We start from the raw sequence: 23,304 nt of genomic DNA, 5'->3' as shown, positions 1-23,304 counted from the left end.
TATTTTATTTATACAACTTATATGGTAGTTTACAAAAAGTCCTGTGGGCCGGACTAGATGATCTGTCTCGCCGAACTTGGTCCACGGACCTTGAGTTTGACGTATGTGGTTTAGACCAGGAGTTCTCAACTGGTGTCACCCTGGGACCCACATTTTGCCACAGTCATTAAATTGTGACCCACTTTGTTTTGTAGAATTCAACCAACCAAATTTAGTTTTCCAAAATATCTGTTGAAAACACATATATGTAATATTTTTAAAAATATAATTCTTCATATTTTCCTGTGCAACATGCATTTCACAGCATGCTTGTCAAAAATAAGTGTCTTTCAAAATAAAAGACAAGGCCAACATGATACATATTAAGTATTTATTTATTTTGGACCAGCTGACCCACTTTTGGGTCCCGACCCACCAGTTGCGAACCACTAGTTTAGCCCATCAAGTAAAAACTAAAGCTAACTTCTAAGCACAACATTTACAATCTGCCACACGGTTTTCTTCTAGGTCTTAGTGTTTAATTTTAGTTGTTAGTTGAGCTTTAAAGAACAATTTTATTTCCGATGTGTATATAGTGTTTGGCCTCTTTTTCTTAGACAAAAAAAAGACGAAACACTTTCTTTCCTTTGATACCTGCAGGGTGTTTTAAAATGGTTGCGCCTGTCCTGTTCATGGTCCATGTCTATTGGAGACCATATTGTGTCATTTTATAGTTTAAAATCCACTCAGGAAGGATGATTTGAATTGCCGTGGATCAAAGGGAATATTTTATCCCCACTGCCCCCTGTAACATCGTACGGGTCTTTAATCAGTCTCCCCACTGTCCTCTGGCTCTCAATGAGTGTTGCTTTCCTCCGTTGTCTTAATCCCCTCTCTCTCCTTTTTTCTCTGTCTGCCCTTCACCCTCTTCTTTCCCTTTGCTTTCTCCAACACCCTTTTGTCTATTCTCTCACCGGATGGATAAAACAAATTGTGTCATTAAATCCCTCCTTCACACCTCTCCAAAGCACATTTTATCCTCCCCAGCTCCTTCTGAATGCATTCATCCCAGCTCCCTCACGTCCCAATCTCTTTACCGTGGAGTCTAGCACAGGTTCCCTACTGGTGTCTGTTTAAATCCCTTATTCTTCCACACATTCTCACCTCACCTTTTCTTTAATGTACTTATTTCTACATTTTTTAAAGAGAATAATCTCCTCTGGGTGAGTTGGGTAGGCCTAAATAGCAGAGTTTTGTCCCAGTAATCAGTAATAAGGGACAGGTTGGCTGTGCATGAGTGCAGATAGGGGAGAGGAAGAGGAGGTGAGGGGAAAATGAGAAGGGCAGGATCATGGGCAGGGCATGGATGTCGACATGAGAGATAATGGAGCAGTGGAGGGAGGGAGGGAAGGGGCTTTACAAGGAGGATGCGTAAACAACAACAATTACATGTCAGGAGGAAACGAATGATATGAGAGGGAAAAGGTGAGAATGGATGATTGTGAGGGAGGAGAGGTGCAGAGAAAGGGTGACACGGGGAGAAAATGTAGACTAATTTAAAAGTTTTAACTGCTTGAGGGAATTAGAAAATTTACTGCACGTATTGAAAATGCCAGTCGCCACATACCTATCAAACAACTTCAAAAGTGATATTTAAAATGTTATGATTATGATAAATGGTAGCAGTTTGCCCTCATGATAGCTGTTTGTTGTACCCACTGTTAACACAGCAGGAAAAGCAATTATCACTGACGAGCAAGTCCGCCTAAACAGCATTTAATAAATGATGGGTTTAAGAAAATAATTTAAGAAAGTCATTTCAAGCTCTGCCTGAAAACGGCTAAACTTACATTTATTTAACACTCTTTGAAACATAATTATTGCCATTTATTCCATTGTGATATACTGACACAATTACCAAATAGATTTTCCTGATCCAATGTTTTATAAACATTCAAGTCGACGCTCTTTGCCAAACTCAAGCTACTTGCAGGTTCTCAGGTTCAGCAAGTGAGCCATAAGTTGAGGTTAAAGTGTCTCTTAAAGCTTAATGAGAGGTTAGTACCTGTTTTATTATCAAGCTAAAAATGCATTTGCTAGGTTTCCCCTTCTGTGCATAGCTTTGCACTGCCAAAATATCACCAATCAGAGGTTTCAGATTATTACCCACAATTCCTAGAATAATTTGTTAGAACGTCTCTTTACAGATGGAAAAAAAGAGGAAGTACCTGAAGAAATAAATGAGATAAACAAAGAAAAGAAGTGAGAAAATAACCAAAAGCTCTAAAGCTAAATTAATGCACTGAAAAAAGAACAATTGTTTTGTCCCCAATATGTATGGCCCTGGTTTGGGACTTTGCACAGTTTTCTTTGCTTTATATTAAATAATAGTCAGATTTTCCAATGCCCACAGTCACCCTAGTGGAGGTCAGCTACATATGTAGCCACAGCCGCCTTGAGGAAGCCTGATGTGCGATATAGATATTTTCCTTATGTTAGTAAACTGTAAGCTTTGTGTGTGTGTGTGTGTGTGTGTGTGTGTGTGTGTGTGTGTGTGTGTGTGTGTGTGTGTGTGTGTGTGTGTGTGTGTGTGTGTGTGTGCGTGCGTGCGTGCGTGCGTGCGTGCGTGCGTGCGTGCGTGCGTGTGTGTGATGTGATGTTAGTTTCTACATTTCTAGAGGTAACTGATCTTTCTCTTATCCCTATCCTCCTTGGTTACTATGACAACAGGTACTGCTCTCAACAGGTTCCCAGGGCCTGTCTGAGCACACACGCACACACACACATACACACACACACGTGCTCATCTTAGACAGCACATATAACGTTCTCCAAGAACGCACACAAACTACAGTGTGATTGGTATGGGGTTGGAACCCACGTGAGCCCACACACCTCTCTTCCATGATGTCGTGACTCACTTTTTACAGAGTGATTCATTCTTGAAAATGTATTGGTCCACTTAGATTGATTGAATGGTGATCAAACCAATCACAGCCAGCCATTTGACAAAGCCGCCATTCCGAGAAGGTAAACAAAGAGTTAACAGCGATGAGTAAAGTGTAAGTTAAGTGACATAAAAATGAGTAACAGGTGGCAAAAAAAAGAGTGAAAAGTGACTAAAATGGGCCAAAAGCAGTCGAGTGGCAAAAAAAAAGAAAAAAAAAGAGGAAACTGGTGGTATGTAATCGCAAAAGGTAACCGAAATGAGCAAAATGTGGCAAACAATAGTGAAAACCAGGTCAAATGTGGAACAAAAACAGGCAACATGTAGGGAAAAAAGGAATTATTTATTGGGCTGAAGGTAGATTATTTGGATCAAAAGTGGCAAAAAAATGGTTAAAAAAATTGCAAAAATGATCAAAAATGAGGAAAAAGGGATATTTATTGGCAAAAGGAGTTAAAATCTGAAAAAACAAAAAAGGGTAAAAAATGGGACAAAGGAAGTTGCAAAATGGCCAAAGAAAAACGTAAAAAGGAGTTAAAAAGTTTCCCCCTTTTAAGGTTTTCAGGGGGAATAATGAATAAAATTAAAACATAAAGAGCCACATGTTGAGCATCACTGACTTAATAACGGCTTCATCATGGTAAATTAATTTAATAAACTAAATTGTGAGTCGACGGTTGCCCTACCCTCACTTTTAAAACCGCTGCTCCACCCCTGGCTTAACGGCACATACTGTAAATAGCATCAATGAGCATTTTCAACTCAAACAAAAGATATTCTCAGTACAACGGAGCAGAGCGTTGAGCTCACGCTCCCAGATAACATCAGTATTTCCCAAGTTTATTATCTGGATTTGTTAAGATAAGAAAGATTAGCGATGCTAATGTAAGCTGTATGCAGAGAATCTCAGAAAATGCAATCCTCCTTTTGTGTACACGGAGGCTGTGTGATGCAAAGATTGTATATGTGTGTAGCTCGCAAGTGAATTTCTATGTTTTGCTTTTTCAGGTTAAATATTCTGTGTGAACAAACAGTCATGGTTTGTTTCTTTGATAAGATCTTTTCCATTTCCCTAAAGTGATGGTGTGCGCTCAACAGCACAGCAGCTAGTAGATTTATTACTGTGGTGATTGAAGTCAACCTCAAGGGTTTTTAAAATGATGGGTCAGGAACCCAAAATGAGTCACAGGCCTGTGTTAAAGTGAGACCCAACATGTCTTAAGTAAGTTTATTGAGTCGCCTGTACAAGGGTGAGTGATTCACTTTGATACATTTTAGTTAGAGGCGCGAGGAGCGGACTGATCGTATGGCTGGGGAAATTTAAGGGGGTCAATCTTTAAGCCTAACATTAACAAACATTAGCCCTGATATAAAAATGTATTTCTTCCATTTACGTTAACTGTCAATGGAATTATTTTTGAACAAAGTACAGTAGCTCTGGCTATAAAACGGGTAGTGTTTTCATTGTGGCTTCTCACCTTCTGTCTGCAAGTTTAATGCTAGCTAATGCAAACCGCTAACCAATGCAGTGTTTTTTTCATAGAAAAGCAAAAATATTTGATTTGCTAAATTTTCTATATTTTGACGACCCACACAAGAGTCCCTAAAAAGAAGAAAGACTATGGTTTAAAGCTGGGGTATTTTAATTATTTATTTTAATTAAAAAAAAGATTCTTATTAGCTTCATATACTGTAGTTTAACGTAAAAGTAATCATTTCTGAAAAAATCGTATGTCTGCGTGCTGTCTGTGCCTTATAATGAAGTATTTTAGTTAATAAAACCCCAGAAGACAAAGTCTTGGCGGTCACCCCCTCCAGTTCCAATCACAGGATTTAGAGAAAAGAGGGGTGAGCAGAGCCCAGAAAGGAGCCTCCTCATTGGCTACCACAATATATGGTGAAGCGCGTGCACGGTGCAAACATTTTTTTCGTCTTGTACTAACTTTGGACGCGTAAGTGGCTGTTTTCCTTCTGGACAGGTAAACTAATGTTCCATTTTCCTATCTTTTGTGTGCATCCTTTAGCGTGGCGACATGTTTTACCGGTAGTGCACGTTCAGCTCTCGTGCACGATTTTGTGCATTTCCAGAGAGGAGGAGACTGGGAGGGATTATCAGAGTGGGGGTGGGATTTACGGCTCGATTTCAGCCATGCCCCTCTGTCATGGTTCAAGATTCAAGTCGTGCAGCTTTAAGTGTTAAACTGTGTTTTTAATTCATGTAACTCCAAACAAACAAATTCATTACTATATCTTGCAGTAGCTACATTTTTCAGAAAAACTCAATGAAGATGATTCTTTAAAACACTGCCTTGTTTTGTAGAGTTCTCATTTGTAGTGAATAGCAAGGATGTTGTATACAATTTGCTCTCATAGCAGCATCAATTCTCATTGGCACAATATGAATGTTTTTGTCCTTTAAGTCACATCATGTCAGGGAAAAAAATACTAAAACTAGAGACAAATGCTGGGCCGTTGAAAGGTTGAGTGCAAGGTTTTTCTCTGGTTTGACGTCGTAGAAAGAACGTGAATGGCCTTAACACATAAGCACTTATTATGCATCAATAAAGTCGCTCTGAAATTTCAAGGTTTTGAAATATGCTCTTGGAAGTTATTTGTAACCCTAGTGTGGCAGATTTGAGTATATCAAGTGTAGTGTTCTGAAAATGAAAAGATATTAGACGACTACGTGTAACCTACAAATGGAACTGCAGTAGGCCTACTTATCCTTCTTATTTGACTCACTTTTATTCTGCAGCTGGATAACTTCTACAAATATCACTGTGTGACAGATAGGCAATGCAATTTGTTCTGCTAAGCATCTATAATGTAATGTCCATCTATGATGGAAGCTTTTATCATAGTGGGGTCCACAAAATTGGGATTTTCCCATTTGAGAGCCACGTTATCTAAATTCATGTTGACTTTTAGAAATGATTACCTATCTGAGCATAAACACAAGAAAGAAACAAGGTTTACTGTGTTTATTTTTGTTGTAATTTTGGTAATATTGTAGGGGTTTTTTTTCTGTAAATTTTTTTTTTTTTTTTTTTTTTGATTGGCTGTTTGTGCAGCTCCCCAGAGTAAACGCAAATGTCTCAAAAAAGCAGAGGGTCGCATTTGGACCTCAGTCAGCAATTTGACCATGTCTGATTTAAATATACAGCCAATGAATTAAAGACGGCCATTAGCATTAACCAGGCGCTAATATTATACGCTTGATGGAGATTTTATTGATGTCATAAGAAGAAAAAAAATGCAGTCCTTAAAGGTCCAATATCATGCTATCTCCATTTGTTCTAAGAACCCCAAAAACATAGTATTTGAGGTTTATTTTTCTAAACTCGCCTGTTTTCCAGAGTTTTAGCCTCTGAAAAGTCACTTTCTGAGCAACTCTACACAAACGGGCTGATTTGTGGCCTACTTATGCATATTCATGAGTGGGCGTGTCTATAGAAGGGACACTGACTTCCTCCTCCCCTCACGGTGACGTAGGGCCAGAGGACGGCCCACCCTCCTCCCACCCACTCCGTAGCCGAGCTCATGCTGCTTTATGAACACGAGACAGAGCGTGGGGGCGGGGCATTCACCGGTACATACATAGCACTGAGCGAAGGATGCTGAAATGCTCACCTTTGTGGGCGTGTCTGTTTGCATGTCAATCACAGCAGAGAGCTTCCTGGAGTCGTGGCTTCTCCAGCTCAGTGCCGCGTTACATTCGTCGTCAAAGTGGGAACGCGTCATCTAATTGAAGCGAGGTGTTTGGGCTCACCCTGCAGTAAGAAAGGAACAAATCCCCCTTTAACTAACGATTGATGGGATCAATGAAAAAAACACTTTGTGCATGTGTATGAAGCCCTAATAACACTTTATGATGTTTAAAGCACAGAAAAGTTGATTTAGCGTAACATTAAGGAAGAAGTCTGTTCTACAAAATCTATCTCTTTGTTAGATGCCAAGCTTTGCTCGTAGTATTTCTTTTAAATTTGAAAGTCTGACAGAAAAAGTCATCACCACATTGCTATTTATGCTACACGTTGGGTTATTGAGTTAAGACCTATTTATTGTGAAGCCAAGACAAAAGGAAAGGCCAAGTATGAGCTGCAGAACAGAGCAGAGGGAGGCTGAAAGGAGGAGGTGGGGTAGGTGGGGGGGTGACAGCAGTGGCAGTTAGTAGTTGTGCTGATGAAAACCAGACCTTCTCTATCTCTCCTTTACATTCTCTCCATTTCCCTCTCTTTCCAAAGTCCCAAAATAATGAGGTCACTCCCCTCTCAAGGACCGATCCAAATAAAAACCCCCATGTGTGTCTATGCGCCGTCTCCTTCCATCTCCTCCTTTACCATTCGCTTCCCGTCTTCCACGCGACAGGTCGACTCCTTGCTGCACCCATATTAGGACATGCTGTGTTGCCTCCAACCCTACCTTGCACGCACAGATGGAGGTTCTTAAGTGACCCATGTGTGTTTCATTGTTAACAAAAAGGCAAACATTAGAACTTTTGATCTCTTCATTTGTGTACTTTTCTCTCCCACTCTGCTATCTGTGTATATCTGCTTCTGCCCATGTACGTATGTGTTAGTTTTGCGTAAAATACTAATGTTTAAATAAACTCTTGAACGTACTTGGTCAGACCTAAAAGATTGCTTGACAGACTTAGCAGAACTGGTAGTACTTTACTTGAAGTTTCATACACGAGGCTGACATTACGCTATCATTATTATGACATATCTGTCATTAACATAAATATGGTTTTATGAAGACTGTCATTAAGATCTGTTTGTTACCCAAACCCTAACCCTTCGTTATCCTAACCCCTAACCTTAACCCTAGCCAACCCCACTAGATCCCTCCACGTAACCCCAAAATTTCCAACATAGCTCCAAAGTTGCCACAATTTAGCGAACAACACTTAATTATAGCCTTAATGACACCTTATTCATGCTAATGACAGCAAAATGTCTGCCTCATGTATAAAACTTCAAGTAAAGTGTTACCAAAAAGGATTTAATTCATGCAAGCTGCAACAAGGAAGCACAAATAATGAAGACAGATAAACATAAATCAAAAATTTCTAAATAAACTTCTAATAAAATGTATTGATATGTTGAAATCCAGATGTCACATGTATTTAATTTAAATACATTTTTTAAAGGAAGATTATTTTAACTGGCCAACCAAGATTATTTCAAGAAAAGATCAAATACTCCCATCATATCCACTTGTATAATGCTCAACTTGTTTCAAACTCCAACTTAGTCACCAATCATCTTAATACCAACTATGTCTTTTTTAGAGCTTTTCACTGATAAAAATCAACCTTCAAACAGATAATTTCAGATCAGTAGTTTAGTAAAATGACGCTGACTGTGATCCAAGTAATAAAATACTCAACCTTGTCCTTCCAATGACTTATTTTGAGAAATAATATGATTGTTGTTTGTTTGTTGTTTATTCATTTATTTTAGCAACATAAAAAACACATTTTATGTACAATACATAACACGTATTCAAGGAGAAGGTGTTCAAAAGGAGTAGGCAGAAGTTCAAGGAACTTATGGGTGCCTACCCCGCCTTCACAATATAACATTTTAAACTTCACATTTGGTTTTTCATGATGTAAGAATACTATACAAACATAGACAGTGCATGTACATACATATTTTTTTTATCGTTTATGTCCGTTCCTAACAAAAAGTAATGGAAAAATAAACCAGCATGTTTTCTTTCCTATCGTTTGCGTTTGTTCGAAACAAAAAGTAATGGAAAAAAATAAACCAGAATATTTACTTTTTTTATCGTTTATGTTTGTAACAAAAAGTAATGGGAAAGATAAACCAGAATATCTTAATTTTATCATTGTTTGTAACAAAAAGTGAAAGATAAACCAGAATATTTTCTTTTTATCGTTTATTGGTGTGACACCAGTCAGAAAGCCCTTTAAAGTTGAACCACTTTTGCTGCTAAACCGACATCTTTAGCCTTCCTGTGTATTCTCTTTATCTTTAACCACACCCACCCAGACCATTCGAGATCATCATCCTGATGACCATTTTTGCCAATTGTGTGGCCTTAGCTGTCTACATCCCCTTCCCAGAAGATGATTCGAATGCGACCAACTCCAACCTGGTGAGTAGTGCTTATCAAATACCTTACTGCTGAGACTTTTCACTGGCTGTTTGGTAATGTGGATTCTGTTTTTGGTTCGCTGACTTTTTAGCAACAAATTCTGGGAAATAAAGTTTTTACTAGCTTTGTTGCTGTGGTGTAACGCATGCTGTTATGTTCACAAACACGTCATTGTCTTGACTCACAGAGTAGCAGAGAAGTTGATACGTTAATCATCTCATTAGCTCTTAAACCTTTTGTGTTTGGCTTGTGAACCTTTATAAAATCCTTCATTTGGTGATTACTGCACCTGGCATGGAAGAACTCTACAGAAAGAATTTGAGAGCCTCGTTTGTGTTGCTAATGTTGATTGTTCCATTGATAATATTGTACTTGCAGCTACACTAAGTTCACGTTGGTAACAATAACAAAGAACTTTTGGTTTTCAACATTGTAATGATTGAGAAAACAAGGCCCATTTTATGTCTTCTTTGTTGGAAATGGATGAATAAAAGTACTACTAATGCAACAACTTAGTCACTTGACATATTTTGTTGGTTTTGTGAACATTTGAGCTACTTTTGTGACTTAAAAACACAAGTTCAAACTTAAGTTGCCCCAGTTGCCTCTGACAGAACTCTGTGGGTGAAGTCAGCCATTGGTTTATATTCAGTGCAATGTTTATTTTCTATCTTTAGGGGGAAAAAAAAGTCGAATGTATTGATCTTCTGATTATGTGGTACTTCATTTTTTGAGGTCTCTTGATTGTGTTTTGGATGCAGCTGAGCAGTTTCCAGAAGGATTTGCTGCTGCCTGGTTTGGAAACACTTTAGTCCGATGTTGAGCTATTCCCTCTTTGCATAGAAAAACAATCCGACTTCTGACAGTTTCACTTAGATTTGCTGTCAGGTTTTGAGCTGTCACAGTGCTACTTTATAAGCAAGTCTTTTGGAAACTTGAGACTTTATTTATACCAGTGAACAAAGGCTGCCTGCTGATTTATTCAAGCAAGCGTTTGATTAATGCATCATATCCATCTGAATGCTCGCTTTGGTGAAGAAGATGCCAATTGTGTAAGTTCGACCTTTGTACTAAGAACTGCCAAAGCCACAAGTTTGAGTTGTGTTTTCAAGTAATTAAACTCTTTAAAAAGCTATAGATTTTATGTCGGCTGTTTGGTGAACGGTGTTGGGCCTTTGTAGCCAACTGTATAAAATCTTTATAAACAATGCATCAATCGAGGACATGCATATTATAATGGACATGTATAGCATTCTGGGCCAAGCAAAGATGATGTTCTCCTTGTTTTTTTCAATTTATGTTTCAAAAACCTTTGACTGTGAAGGGAGAAGTAACTCACTTTAAATCATGGATCAATGATCAATGATCTTAAAGGAGCATAGGGCAGGATTTGAGAAATAATAAACATTCATTTTAAGTTTTTTTTTTTAATGCTAATGGGTGATAAAGCACTCTAAAACAAAAAGAATCATCCCACACATGTTTCTACCTGTTGCCTTAAAAAGATTGTGTGGTACATTTTGTTCTGCTGTTCTGGGCGTGAATTTCCAGGGCAGTTCTGAGGACGTGACGTCAATGATGCTGGTGCGCGTTCTCGGCGGCTTGGAAATAAACCGGAAATGAATAAGAATGAGAAGAAGACGATTTGGACGACTGAAAGAAGACAAGCACGGTGGACTAAACTACTGTTTGGTTCCACGGATACAAGCAGAGGCATGTGCACAGGTCGTGCAGTAAACAGTCACATGAATGGCGAGTAAATAAATAACCGTGTCACAGTTGGAGTGTGGCTCGGGCCCCATTTTCTCATCCGAGTCCAACCCAACAGTGAAAACTTCATTTGTTTCTTAAATAAATTACTAATTTACGTTTGCTTTAGTGGTAAGCACCGATTTTATTAACAAACAACTCTTAATGTCAACGTCAGATCAGCGCATGGGTAACAAGCGAAAGTGAAACACAAACGGGGGCGCAGTGCATGCGAGAGACCCATCGGATCTATTTACATAATCCACGTATCAAAGATAAGGATAATCCATGTTATTGTGCAGAAAAAGGAATGTTTCAACGGTGTATTCCTTTAAAATTGTGGATCACTGCTCTCACTGTTGTGCTGCATTCACACCGAATGCGTCTTCTGCGGCACCGGACACAAATGGCGCAGGGCCCGCAGGATCAAAAAATGTCCCCATTCGCATCATACGCACGTCTGTAGCAAAGCCCCGCCTACCAGAGACACATCTAACTGGGTGAGTTTCACTGCCTGTGCTCCTTTTTCTCCTCTCATAAACATAAACCACCAGTGAAAAAAGCCAGTGTGATTAATGGCTAATGCTAACCTAGCTCAGTGCTACAGAGAGAACTTTTACCCGCTACTACCACCTCCACGCTGATTCTCCTCCACGCCAAATCCTTCCTAGTCCGGTCCCGGTAATAAAGACCGTGTTATACAGCTCCAAGTGGTCACACACAGCTTCTACTCCATGGTTGAATGGGTGAACAGATCGGTGTCCTTGTTGATGGCCTGACGTCATCGTCAACAAAGACTCTGATTGGCTTTCGTCATGCAAAACAGTCGCAGGAGTTCAATATTTTCAACTCTTGCGACTGTGCGGGTGTGCGGATATGCGTAAAATTGGGAGCGCACTCGCACGGCCAACGCACTTGATGTGCAGATCGCACCGCACTGCAGCACTGGAAAGATTTCGCATCTGGGACGCATCTATTCATTGACTTTGTATGTAATCTGGACGTACGGACGTACGGACATTTCGTGATGCATCCGGTGTGAATGCAGCATTATACAGTTTAAGCTGCACTCTGCAGCAGCTACAGCAGCTGTAGCAGGAAAGGAAGAACGCTGTGGCAAACGACACAATGTGAACAGTTCTAAATATCTGTCCGAATCCGACCCGTCGGGTCCCATATGCATCCTTTATAGTATCAGCTGCAAACAGTTGATGCACGCCCCCGCTGCAGCTTGGCTAATGGCTGCAGGTACACCATGGTGTCACTATGGAGTCTGATTTCTAGATCCTACCCTATGCTCCTTTAAGTGGGCCACAGATTTTAGGTGGGAATACAAGCAATTTCATCAAAGCATGGTAAAAAAAAGTTTGAGATAACCTTAATTAGAACCCGGCATCCAGATTTCTTAAGTAAACGGAGATATTTTTGAGGTTGCACATGCGGCTCAAAGTTTTCTATTAATTGACTAATTACATATACATTATACATAATACATAACATTATGGAAAATTGAGGTTCAGAGATCCCACCAAAGCATTGTAATGCCTTTCATCAAGCAGATTATGAAGAGAAGCAGATCAGTCATTTTCTCACTACCAGCACCAGTATAATGCGTTTCTTTGAAACTCTGGATCTGCCTCAACAAATACTCGTAAGAATTCCTCCAGCAGATGTCAACAAAGCCACAGTGGTTGCTGGACTTTAAGTAACATTTTTATGCAAGTTTAAGTTTGTTTTTGCAGAACAAAACCTCATATTATTCCAATACGCTATATTTATTTGGCTTGCTAGGTATAGTAAAGAGCATTTTTCAAGTGTCTTGTGCAACCTCTAAATATTAATTAATTGCGCATAAAAATTTGACCAAAGTAATTATGCTAGATATGGAACCAAACGCAGGCTTATAATTTAAAGAATCTAAAAAATTTAATTAAAATTTGGCCCAGCTTAATGTATACAGTATATAAGGCACTGACAATATCCATACTAAACCAATTTTGATAATTTGAGAGATTTTGAGAAAAATGACTGCCATCATATGATATTAGCACGGGAAAGCTGTAAGCTCTGACCAATATTGTTGTGTTAGGGACTGAGATATCAACAACTGAATTAGTTGATAGTTTATACAATGATTCATGTTTTCTCCGTCATTTTTACTTTCTCCTGTGTGCCGAATTGGATTCACTAAATGGCCAGAATTAGTCCCCGGGCCTTGGGTTTAACACATGTGCATTAAATGATTGGTGAGGCATCTGTATATGTGACTCAGCAGGATGGTACAGTATTGTGTGCATGAAGTGCTTAAATCAGGTGCTTAAACTTCCTGTTGCAGTCTCAGTGTCAAGAAGAAGCCAAAACACACTTTGTTTTTCATCAATGATGTCTTCATATTTCTTTCATCTATTACTGAATAGTGTTTGTAGAGAATGTAAACAGCCAAGTATTGAAAGGTGACAAGTTCACAAAATTAAAAAAAGAAAAAAAAACCCTAGTCAGCAAAGTTCCACACTGACAGTTGTTCATCTGAGATGATTTTGTCTGGGCTCCGTGGGCACCCGTGACTAGACACATGAGAGATATGTTTTGATTTGTCTAGCCTCCGATTTCTCACTTAGTGATACAGTGTCAGAGCAGGTGCATTAGTCAGCAGAGCAGTAAACACAACTGAAGGAGGACAGCTGTTTTTATCTCCTTAGTCTGCGTCTATCATCCACACTTGTGGCTTGTCTTCATCTTTCATTGAACACTGTATCAACTCTTTATTCACATCGTACATTACTATTCCACTTGTATTATTTGATTATAGACCAGACTCAGTGATTGGTTTGACATATTTTGAAGAGATTATCTAATTACCATTGATTTTGACTTTGATGTCTTTGATCTTTTAAGGGAAAAATCCCAGTTTTTCTGAAATGAGCAATAAAACACACTATCAGAGTAATATGTGGCAAGGTATACACTATGTTGCATATAACGTGTTTACACTGGCTCCCAGTTAGCCTCAGAATAGACTTTAAAGTTATACTGCTGGTGTATAAATCTGTGAATGGGTTTGGTCCAGAATACATCAGTGAGATGTTAATCAGGTATGAACCCAGCAGGTCTCTCAGATCTATAGATACAGGTCAGATAGTGGAGCCCAGAGTTCACAGCAAACATGTTAAAGCAGCTTTTAGTTGTTATGCTGCAAAGAAGTGGCACAAACTTCCTGCAGAATTGAAGTTTTTTATATCAAAGTTAAAAGCTTTCATTTTGAGAGGGATATTTTTAATCATTTTATTGTTACTTTGATGATTTTTTTTAATGCTTTAATGTTTTTAGTGTGGATTTTTTTAACCTCTGTTTAATGTTTTCTGTTGCGCTTTTTAGTCATGTAAAAAACATTGAATTTCCTTGTGTATGAAATGTGCTATACAAATACATTTGCCTTGCCAATAGAACTGTAGTCAAAACACCACTTTTTATGTTATTTTAACAAAAAAAAAAAAAAATCATGTTAATGAAACCGAAATTGATTTTCACAACACGTCTAATTTTTCACAAACTCCTGTGCAGCATAACTTGCAGCGCCCAGACTACAAAGCTGGATAAATATCTCTCCGTTAGCGGGCTTCACCTAAACAAACGTTCTCAATCCCTGAGCAGCTGTACTACGAAGCAGGTTATCAACATGTTCACTTAAGCCAGGTGATAACAACCTGGCTACTTGCGTGGTCACATAAAAAGCTCATGTCACGAGGAACAATTCTTTAAAAATATGAAGAATTAAAATCCATAATTCAGACCAAAAACAACACTGTAGCTGCAGCAAAAGCAGGAATTAATGAACACAGATTGTTGATGCATAAAATCGTGAGATTATTAATGGACACACTGATGTTTCATTTTACTACGAGACAGACGTGTTTCTATTCACGCCTCATTTTGGGTGCAGTCTGTGGCTCTGATGCTGCTTTCAGTACACAGCTCATTAAGTGGACATTATTTCATTTAGTACAACCTGTGTTATCTTACAGGACTGAGGCTTTTAGCATCGTAAACAGTATGAATATATGAATGAAGGAATTCATCCTTGATTTAGGAAAATGAAAACCTTTGTATACCTTTCCTATAGGATGACATCAGGTAAATGAAAGGTTTGCATCTTTCCATAAATTATTTTTTTCTCCTGTCACCTGTCAGATCAGATCCAGCTACAGTACGTGTTCACAGCATCACTTACTCGTGCTTGGGCAAATCATTTTCCATAAGACGATTAGAGGGAATCCAGTTTTGTAGTACAGGTCCACACACTGAAATATCAGAATCCTTTACTCCTCATCCCCTGATTGTTTGATCCCAAACATTGCTTTTTCCACTGCCTTTATTTGAACTGAAATATAATTTTAAGTTTGAAATTCTAACTGATGTAAGATGTGTACTTTCAGATTTCACCTAGGGCCGAACATTTTGGAAAATAATCTAATTGTGATTTTTTTTTTTTCCTCAATATTGCGATTTAATATGCGATTCTTTTTTCAAGGGCCTCTTGTCATGTATTTTTCAATGAACACAAGCAATAAATCAATCTTTTTCATAATAAACTATTTCCGATTTATTCCAAATTTAAATAAATACAAAATATACATTTTAAAGCACAGATTACAACAATAAAGCCAACAAATCTGTGGCTTTACCTCTTCAACATATCTAACTAACGTCACGTTTCATGAAACATGTAAACATGTGTTCTGCACTTCTTAAACACTGTCTGAACTTAACAGGACAGTACAAGACAGGACAAGAAAAAAACACTTTTTTTTTTTTAAATTGCAGCCTTTGCGATTAGAAAATCGTGTTTTATATTTTCGTGATAGTATCGCAAATGCAATTAATCGTTCAGCCTTAATTTCAACTCCCACTAACAAAGGAAAAACCAGCATATGTTCACAATCCTGAATACACACTCGTGGACCTAACATGACTAATACAGTATACGTTTCTATTCAAAAGTTTACTGACCTATTTTAAACTTTGTGGCTGACCCCCGACCTTTAAAGTTGATGAACAAATAACACACACACACACACACACACACACACACACACACACACACACACACACACTCTTACATATCCACAGCGTGCTGTAGCTACTCATCACCACCACAGCTGTTGTCAATTAGTTTTGTAACCTTCTGACAGACAGGAAGCGGTGCACAGATGGAGTCATAAATACACGGTAGAGCCATGTATCTGGGTGTTTGCGTGGCTTACAAAATCACACATTTTAGAAAAAAGGACAGTTAACGGGACACTTAACGTTATTGAGATCTAAGCTGGAGTCTGGTCTAAAGTGTCGTCAAATGTGCAATCACACAAAAAACTTCTTTTTTTTTTGGATGTCCCTTCTGACACTGGTAATGTGCTGGAGATGATCATTTCTTTAATCAGATAAATACATAGTGTAGGCCTCATGGATCAATAAATGGAAGGTCATCTGCTTGAAGAAGAAAAGAGAAATCGCAGTAAGAATTCAGTAAAAACACTTCTATGCATCCGTTTACAACAGGGCTCCTCAACCTTGGAGTCAGGACCCCATTTGCGGTCGCAAGACACAAACTACTCAACTACACCAAACTTGCCATATTTCATCATATTTTTATCACTTTTTCTTGCACATTTTTTCCTCTTCCAAGACATTTTCAGCACTTATAAACTGTTTCCACCACTTTTCCCACCCAATGTTGTATATGTTGACCCATTATTTTCTCTTTTAACTTCTTTTTGCCTTTGCCAGTTTTGAAATAATTGTTTCTACAATCCCCCCCATTTCTGCAATTTTTAAGCCAATATTGACACTTTTTTTTCACTTTTTTACTATTGCTCTAATTTGCAACTTTTAACCAATTTCTGTGGTTTTTAAAATCCCATTTCACCACCTTTTCCACCATTTTTGATCACTTTTAACCCACATTTTTTCTTTTTAAAACAAATATTTACATCTTTAAGATGACTATATACCAGTGGTTCTCAACTGTTCTCACCGTGGGACCCACATTTTTATTAATGGACATTAAATTAAATTAAATTAAATTTTTAGAATTCAACCAACAAAATTTAGTTTTTCAAAAATAGCTGTTGAAAACACACATATATAATGTTTTTTCAAACATAAATCTATATATTTTCCTGTGTAACATGCATTCCACAGCATGCCTGTCAAAAGAAAAGTTTCTTTCGAATTAAAATACAACATGAGAGACAATAATAATAATAATAATAATAATAATAATAATATAATATGATTATAATTTTGATCAGCTGTCTGCGACCCACCCAGTCAGGTCCACGACACACTTTTGGGTCCCGACCCACCAGTTGAGAATCACTGCTATATACTATGGTGCAAATAATAATAAACGTCCTGGATAACAGTGGATTTTATTCATATACATAAATATATATCCATCCATCCATCCATTTTCATACCCGCTTATTCCCGTTTAACAGGGTCGCGGGGGTCTGCCGGTGCCAATTTCCGGCTCTCATAGGGCGCTTGGCGGGGGTACACCCTGGACAGGGCGCCAGTCCATCACAGGGCAACACAGACAACCATTCACTCTCTCATTCACTCCTATGGGCAATTTAGAGACTCCAATCAATCTTACAGTCATGTTTTTGGATTGTGGGAGGAAGCCGGAGTACCCGGAGGAAACCCACGCAGCACGGGGAGAACATGCAAACTCCACACAGAAAGGACCCAAGTCCACCCCAGGGCTTGAACCCAGGACCTTCTTGCTGTGAGGCAGACGTGCTAACCACTAACCCACCGTGCGCCCATATACATAAATAAATGGACCATAATTTTGCTGACTTTATGGATGGGCCCCAAAAATCTCTCCCCTTTATTCCCCTTATAGATGACCCTGTCTCCACACGACTGTTCTTCAATGTTCATGTCTGTGTTCAACTACCTTCAGCTACAGTGGGGGTCTCTGGCACCTCTATTTTGGGGGTCACGGGCTGAAAAGGTTGAGAACCTCAGGTCTACAGGACTCTACATCCCTTAATTATGTATTACTATATTTTGAGCAAATCACCTTCCATTTATGAATCTATGAGGCCTACACCATGTCTTATTCTGATAAATTATTGTCTCCAGCAGCTTTAGATGTTTTTTCTTGGTGTTTCATTATTACTGTCACACCTTTGTAATGTAATGTTTTTCTCTAACCGCTGTAGGCAGCTTGATGTGAGTAAATTTCTCTTTTGTTTACACTTTGTACATATTAAACAAGGTATAAGTAAAAGTATAATGTCATAACAGCTGCAGGATGCGTGTACCTGGTTATTCTCCTGCGAGCCACATATTTGTTTCTGACCCTTTGTGTGAAAAAGAACCTGTTTAAAAATCAATAAGTCTCCCCGTGGCCAGATATGCACAATTCGGTGTTATGTAATACCAGAGATCTGTTGTGTAGCTTCCAGTACATGATTTCTATTTCTGTCTGCATCCCATAATGGGCTGTTCAGTCTCCTTGACGACATGCCCAATAATAGCAGCAGGAGAGGTTGTCATGGATATGGTAACCGTAGTGATGCTCCTCATCTGTCCTTGGTTAAAGAGAAGAAAAAGGAAGGAAACCAAAGTGTGAGAAAGATTCCTCAGCGACGGCTTTACTATTTTATTGTGATGTCGTCTCACACGTACAGTTTCTTTACCTTCCTCAGTTGTGTCCCTTCCTCTTCCTCACACTTCATCTCTCTATCCAACCTGATCAATAAAGATATCTTCAGATTGACAAAGTAATGATGCCATAACTAAGCAATTAGCTAATCAATACTCCGATTAGACACTGACTGATGGGAAACAGAGGTGTGAACACATGCACCTTTACACACACACACACACACACACACATTCCATGCAGTCGCCACATAGGAATAAACAGCTAACAGGATTATAGTGTAGTGACTGTTTACATGCCAATAAAAATCTGATAACTGGGTGTAATGAGAGTATTGTAATAATCTTGTTTGACATGTTTACATGAACCTGGTAAATTAAAAAAATCCATAAACTCTGCTTTACATGTGCTGTGTGATATGGACAAAATGTTATATATAGTTAATTTAATATCCTGATAACAATATATATATATATATATATATATATATATATATATATATATATATATATCCCAGTTTAGTAATTTTCTTTTAGCTTTCACCTGTTTGTTTTTAGAACCCATATTTTATATATAAAACGCAATTAAATATCCAAAAGAGCTGTTTTTTATCTGACATGTCATATCTGGGGCCAAGTATTTTGACCAGTGCCCTGAAGCCCTTCTTTTCGACTGTTTACCAGCGCCATGTCTTTGCATTTGAATTCAGTGATGGCATCTGTCATTTTGCGGTGTCTGCGGGACTGCTGTTCTGTTCTCTCATCAAAACACAACGTGGGTTTAAATTATTGATGAAGAGCAGCTTCTCTGCTTTATCACAGTGAAATCTCTCACAGTCTCCAGCGCGTCTCCAAACGGGTTCTGTGCATCCATTATGGCTTGGATGAAATGTGTGCTGACGGACCTAAAACCAGATTCATGCTGTTGATGCGTAGTTTGGATTTTTTGCAGTCGCGTCGACAGAGATGGCTCCACATACGTACTGTAGGTACTGTGTCGATGTGACACAAACATAAACTTTCGCTCCGTCTCAACCTCTGCTTAGGAAAGACGCTTTATTGCTCAGATCTATTGAAAAACGGTCGCTCCACCAGTTTGCTCGTATCCAGACACGGGCGCGCTGACCATGGTGTTTTGTGCATTGTGTTAGTTCAGGCAGGCATGGACGTCAATCTAGCCCAGTCCCATCATTTAACAGTAGCTGTTAATAACTGACAGCATCAACCCCCTAATTCAGTTAATCATCCAACTAAACATGTTCCATGCATAGATGGTTATGTCGTACGGTAGACGTTTTTATATCGCACTACGACATACAGTATATTCTTCGCACAGCACTACACGTGTAATGGATGTCCTAATGCAAACTGACATGATGAAAGTTTTTCATCACATGATAATGAATTTCAAAAGAAAACGTGGCAGTGGCTATCCGTACGGTTGCCTTATCAATATACTGACATTCTATCCGTAAGCAGCGTCCCTATTTGGCCAGGTCACGTGATAGGTCAGTCATTGGCCAGTTTAGGTCACAACATATGTTGCAATATGGGGTTATAACCTAACCCTAATCCTGAGACGCTACATACTTCGGTAACCTTACCAATAGTACCGGGGGTTGTCCGTACGGCAACCGACACTTCCAGAAAACATTGTGTCTCACTGCACCACCACAAACTTCTAATACCTGATTGTTTTAGGGTTTATTTGAGCTTTTTGTCTTAATCGGAACAGAACGAAATAACACGGTTATTCATGCAAAAAGGTATTAGAGAGAAAATTGTGTTTGTTTTTCTGCTTCATCATGATCAGTTAACTCCCATCATCTGATAAAAGGTTATCTGTTAATGCATGACCGCTTGAATGATCTAATAACTGTAACGATCAGATAGTTATTAAAATCCTAGTGTGCTTATGAAGAGGCTTACTGTGTTACCTCAAACATGCGTTTAGGGTTTTGCAGGCCTATTGATTCTGGAGTGTGTGTGCGTGTCTGTGGACCTCACTATAGCAAACACACACACACACACACACACACTGTATTATTCTGCTATATGTTGTTCCAAGATGTGGTTTGCAACAACTATTTATCACAAAAAAAAATTTTCATCAAGTTTTTCTTTGAGGTAAAATCTCTGCCACACTCCATCACCACATTGTAACATGGCTTTTAAAAATATTCTTTTTGTTGTTACTACGGTAAAGTAAATACAAACTGTTCGGTCTGTAATTTTTCAGAAGTTTGTCTGAATTTACTTGCTCTTTCAAATATTTGTTATCAACAATAGGCATCAATGATGTAATGTTTTCTGACATTTCTCCAGCGCCAATAACGGATAAGAAGCAAGTTAACATAGTTTTTCTTTAGAAGGAGTTGTATGGCGTATGCATGTGGCTTTATGCACAGTTTATGCTTTAGTTCCAGTGAAATGTCTGTTTAAAGAAGTGTTTGTGCCTGAGTGTGTAGAGAATAAACCTGAATTAGTTGCATTTGTTTGTGCGTGTGTCATTTACACTGCAAAACAGAATTCTGTGGTCGAGTATAAGAATCAGAAATGTTTTAATGGCCAAGTACAGTTTTTAGGACAGTACAAGGAATTAGTCTTGGCAGTCGGTGCACGAAACAGAAAACAAAGAAAACAAAGAAACAACAATAATAATAATGATAACTATAACTTAGATTAGGCTGTGTTTAATATTAAAGTGTAAGTGCACCCTAAATTTAGCATTTTTAGTTGTAAAATGTCAGAGTGAATGCCTTTATGGGTTAAACGCCGGCTATTGCATATTATTTTGCTATTGGCTGAGATTAGATCAGTGTCATTTAGGGGTGTGTATTGCCTGGCATCTGGAAACACGATACATATCCCGATACATAGGTCACGATACAATATATCTCAATATTAAAGTATAATGCGTTTATTGCAATTTATATATACAGTATATGACTTAAGAAACAACTAATCTGTAAATTTGTACACCTTCATGAGAACATTATGTATGAAATATATTTTATTGGAATATTTCAATCTGCCTGTAGCTTTTAAACCAACATTGACTTTAGTGCAACATGGCTTTAGTGCAACTTAACTGAGGTATATGCCTAGAACAACAAATAAATGCAGAAAGTTAGTACTTTCTTTTTAGATTTTTCTGAAATAACACAAGCTGGTCAACATGCCCAAGTTTCAGCACTTCTTTGTGCAGTTACAATGTCTCCTGTAGTGGAAAATACTTTCCTTGTTAAATAAAGGTAAAAAAAAAAAAAATCGATATGGATGCATTTTGAATCGCGCTACGTAATATCGCGACATATCGCCGAATCGATTTTTTTAAACACCCCTAGTGACATCGCTAACCGTCACTGTTGGCCCCGCCCCTCCTATAAAAGATGGGAGGAGGGACTAGGTTCCTCCTCTCACAGCTCTCAGTGAGCATTGATTGACAGCTCCAAGCAGAACTGTGGGGGCGGGGCTGCTATGACTGGGCGTGTCTTAATTACTCTAGGAGGAATGTCCATAATAAAGGTGTTCCTTCCCCCTAGTGGAAGGGCAGCAAAAACCTGGGGGTGTACTTACACTTTATTGGGACGACAGCTAACCAACAATGCTTTTTTAGTGACAACGATGGAAAACTTTTAAGGGAACAACAGTCGTTTCACTGCATCCAAGCCACATGTTGGGAGCAGATTTTTTAGCAACCTGAAAACCACAACAAGACTAACGTAATTTTATGTTACGGTCATAAAAAAATATGAAACAGATTCTTTGTCTCAGCTCATGGTTCAGAAATACAAGGCCATATGTTTGTGCGTTTGCGTGTTTTATGGTACTTGTGGAAAGCTCTATGAATGCACCCAATGGACCAGTGTTTTCACGCTGGTATTTAGCAATGGTGTAGTCTGGAAAACACGACACGGTAAATTAGGTCAAATGTATTTCTTAACGATCATGGCAAGGCAGTACTTTGGAATACTGCGTAATGGTCTGTGGTGCATTTTTGATTGTGAAGCTTTACTTATGTGGTAGAGAGGGGAAAATGGAGAATAAAAAAGAACAGTTAAAAGATTATATTTTCTTGAAGCTAAACATTTTATTCGCTATTATTGCTGTGCACACACTGGAAGTCTGAGGCAACCCTTTCACTGTAAGTGATGGTGATCCTTGTGTTCCCATTTGTGTAAAAAACTCTGACATTCATGAAATGCATGGTTCAGTTAATCTACTCTATGCTTTAATGTCCTGTAGGAATAGTACAGTAGAGTTTAAAAAAAAAAAAAAAACAAGCCTCGGGAGATTGGTGTGAGCAAAGCCAAGCTTAACACATGTGCAACACATGTTGAATTGCACAAATTACATCATAGAGGCTGCATGAAGCTTTTCTCTGACTCAGCATTATATCATCACACTGTGCTGGTGCATTCTGTGCACAGGATGATTTCCATATTAATGGAGTTCTAACACTTAATGTGATTAAAAGCTCACAGGGTAAAAAACAAACATTTAGCTCGTCTTAAGAATTTGACTAAAATGACAAAAATACAAATGATTCAAGTGCTGCCAAAGTATATTTAGACTTTGGTGATATATGGCAGACGTTGGTAATGCTGAGCTTTTCTGAGTGGGAGTCAGTTCTCTGTTTAATGTCAATATGACTCATTAATGTGACTATAGAAGCAAGTGTGTAATTGGTTGGTTAATGGATTAGTGACCTGTACAGGTTCGCAGGCAGTTCATAATCATACGTACAGTATGTATAAGTGATGAATGGATCACGGTAATTTCACTCATATTTACTCATGTACTGTTGTTTGATCAACAATTCTGTT

The 23,304-nt window shown here is 38.5% G+C and overlaps 1 protein-coding gene across 1 annotated transcript in view; it reads left to right on the top strand.

The window, feature by feature from the left end:
- The window catches only part of cacna1c (calcium channel, voltage-dependent, L type, alpha 1C subunit), a 192,323-nt gene that overhangs the window by 5,631 nt on the left and 163,388 nt on the right, over window positions 1-23,304 (top strand). The window contains exon 3 of the mRNA XM_028450528.1: window positions 8,947-9,052. Coding sequence (XP_028306329.1) covers window positions 8,947-9,052 — 106 coding nt within the window. The remainder of the gene's footprint in view (window positions 1-8,946; window positions 9,053-23,304) is intronic.

The sequence above is a fragment of the Gouania willdenowi genome, chromosome 6 (assembly GCF_900634775.1).
Source record: "Gouania willdenowi chromosome 6, fGouWil2.1, whole genome shotgun sequence".
Taxonomy (NCBI): domain Eukaryota; kingdom Metazoa; phylum Chordata; class Actinopteri; order Blenniiformes; family Gobiesocidae; genus Gouania; species Gouania willdenowi.
This window is presented reverse-complemented; position numbering and strand designations above follow the sequence as displayed.